General features: G+C 37.8%; 1 protein-coding gene across 1 annotated transcript in view; it reads left to right on the forward strand.

Moving 5' to 3' along the window:
- Positions 1-364: 364 nt before the first annotated feature.
- The window catches only part of LOC107579663 (protein diaphanous homolog 3-like), a gene marked incomplete at its 3' end in the record, with an annotated part of 1,848 nt that continues 1,317 nt past the window's right edge, over positions 365-895 (forward strand). The window contains exon 1 of the mRNA XM_016265464.1: positions 365-523. Within this exon, the coding sequence (XP_016120950.1) occupies positions 422-523 (102 nt within the window). The remainder of the gene's footprint in view (positions 524-895) is intronic.

The following is an 895-nucleotide window of genomic DNA, read 5'->3' on the forward strand; positions in this document are numbered from 1 at the left end:
TGCAAAGCTGAATTTTCAACATCATTACTCCAGTCTTCAGTGTCAAATAATCCTTCAGAAATCATCCTAATATGCTGATTTGTTGCTCCAAAACATTTCTTCTAATTATCGATGTTAAAAACAGTTGTGTTGCTTAATAATATTATTATTGTGGAAACCGTACTTTGGTAGTGTATTTATGTATAAGGGACCTTGTATAGTTTGGTACTGGTTACCATTACTTTTACATTATTATTTTTAAAATAACTTTTTTTTACTTAAATGGTTCTTCGACAAATTTGGTTTAATCAATCCTAATACAAATATTCCATTTAGTATTTCAACAGTTTCATACAATTCAAATGCATACCCTCAGACCTGCATATGTATATACACACACATACTCTTACTGAATGTTATCTTCTTCCTTTAGGTGGCTTGCATGCAGCTCATCAATGCCCTCGTAACGTCTCCTGATGAGTTGGACTTCAGGCTGCACATCCGAAATGAATTTATGCGCTGCGGCCTGCGAGAGATCCTGCCGGTAAGCGGCTCGACCACTGCCTGTGTATTAATATTTAAATGAGTTGTCCACTTGAGTGAAATATTGTAAAATGGGTCTGCGAATAATTTATGAGGCCTGAAGGAGAGGTCGCTCTGCTGAATCAATACCTACAGCCAGGATTGGATTGGTTTCTTTCTCTCGGTCTGTCTCCTCTTGGCATTCTGAATGTGGTTATGTTCTATCAACAAACGACTGAAAACTGCCTGAACAAAACAGGAGAAGTGTGTGAAATGAAAGCCAGGGAGTGTGGAAGTGAGATAGATTAATGCCTCACGCATGTCTTATTTATTATTCAAAACAGAAGCTGCCTCAGAAACAGGACTTGGGAATACAAAGAGACGGAATGAAAGC

This window comes from Sinocyclocheilus grahami, unplaced genomic scaffold (assembly GCF_001515645.1).
Source record: "Sinocyclocheilus grahami isolate Dianchi unplaced genomic scaffold, SAMN03320097.WGS_v1.1 scaffold18988.1, whole genome shotgun sequence".
In the NCBI taxonomy this organism is placed as follows: Eukaryota; Metazoa; Chordata; class Actinopteri; order Cypriniformes; family Cyprinidae; genus Sinocyclocheilus; species Sinocyclocheilus grahami.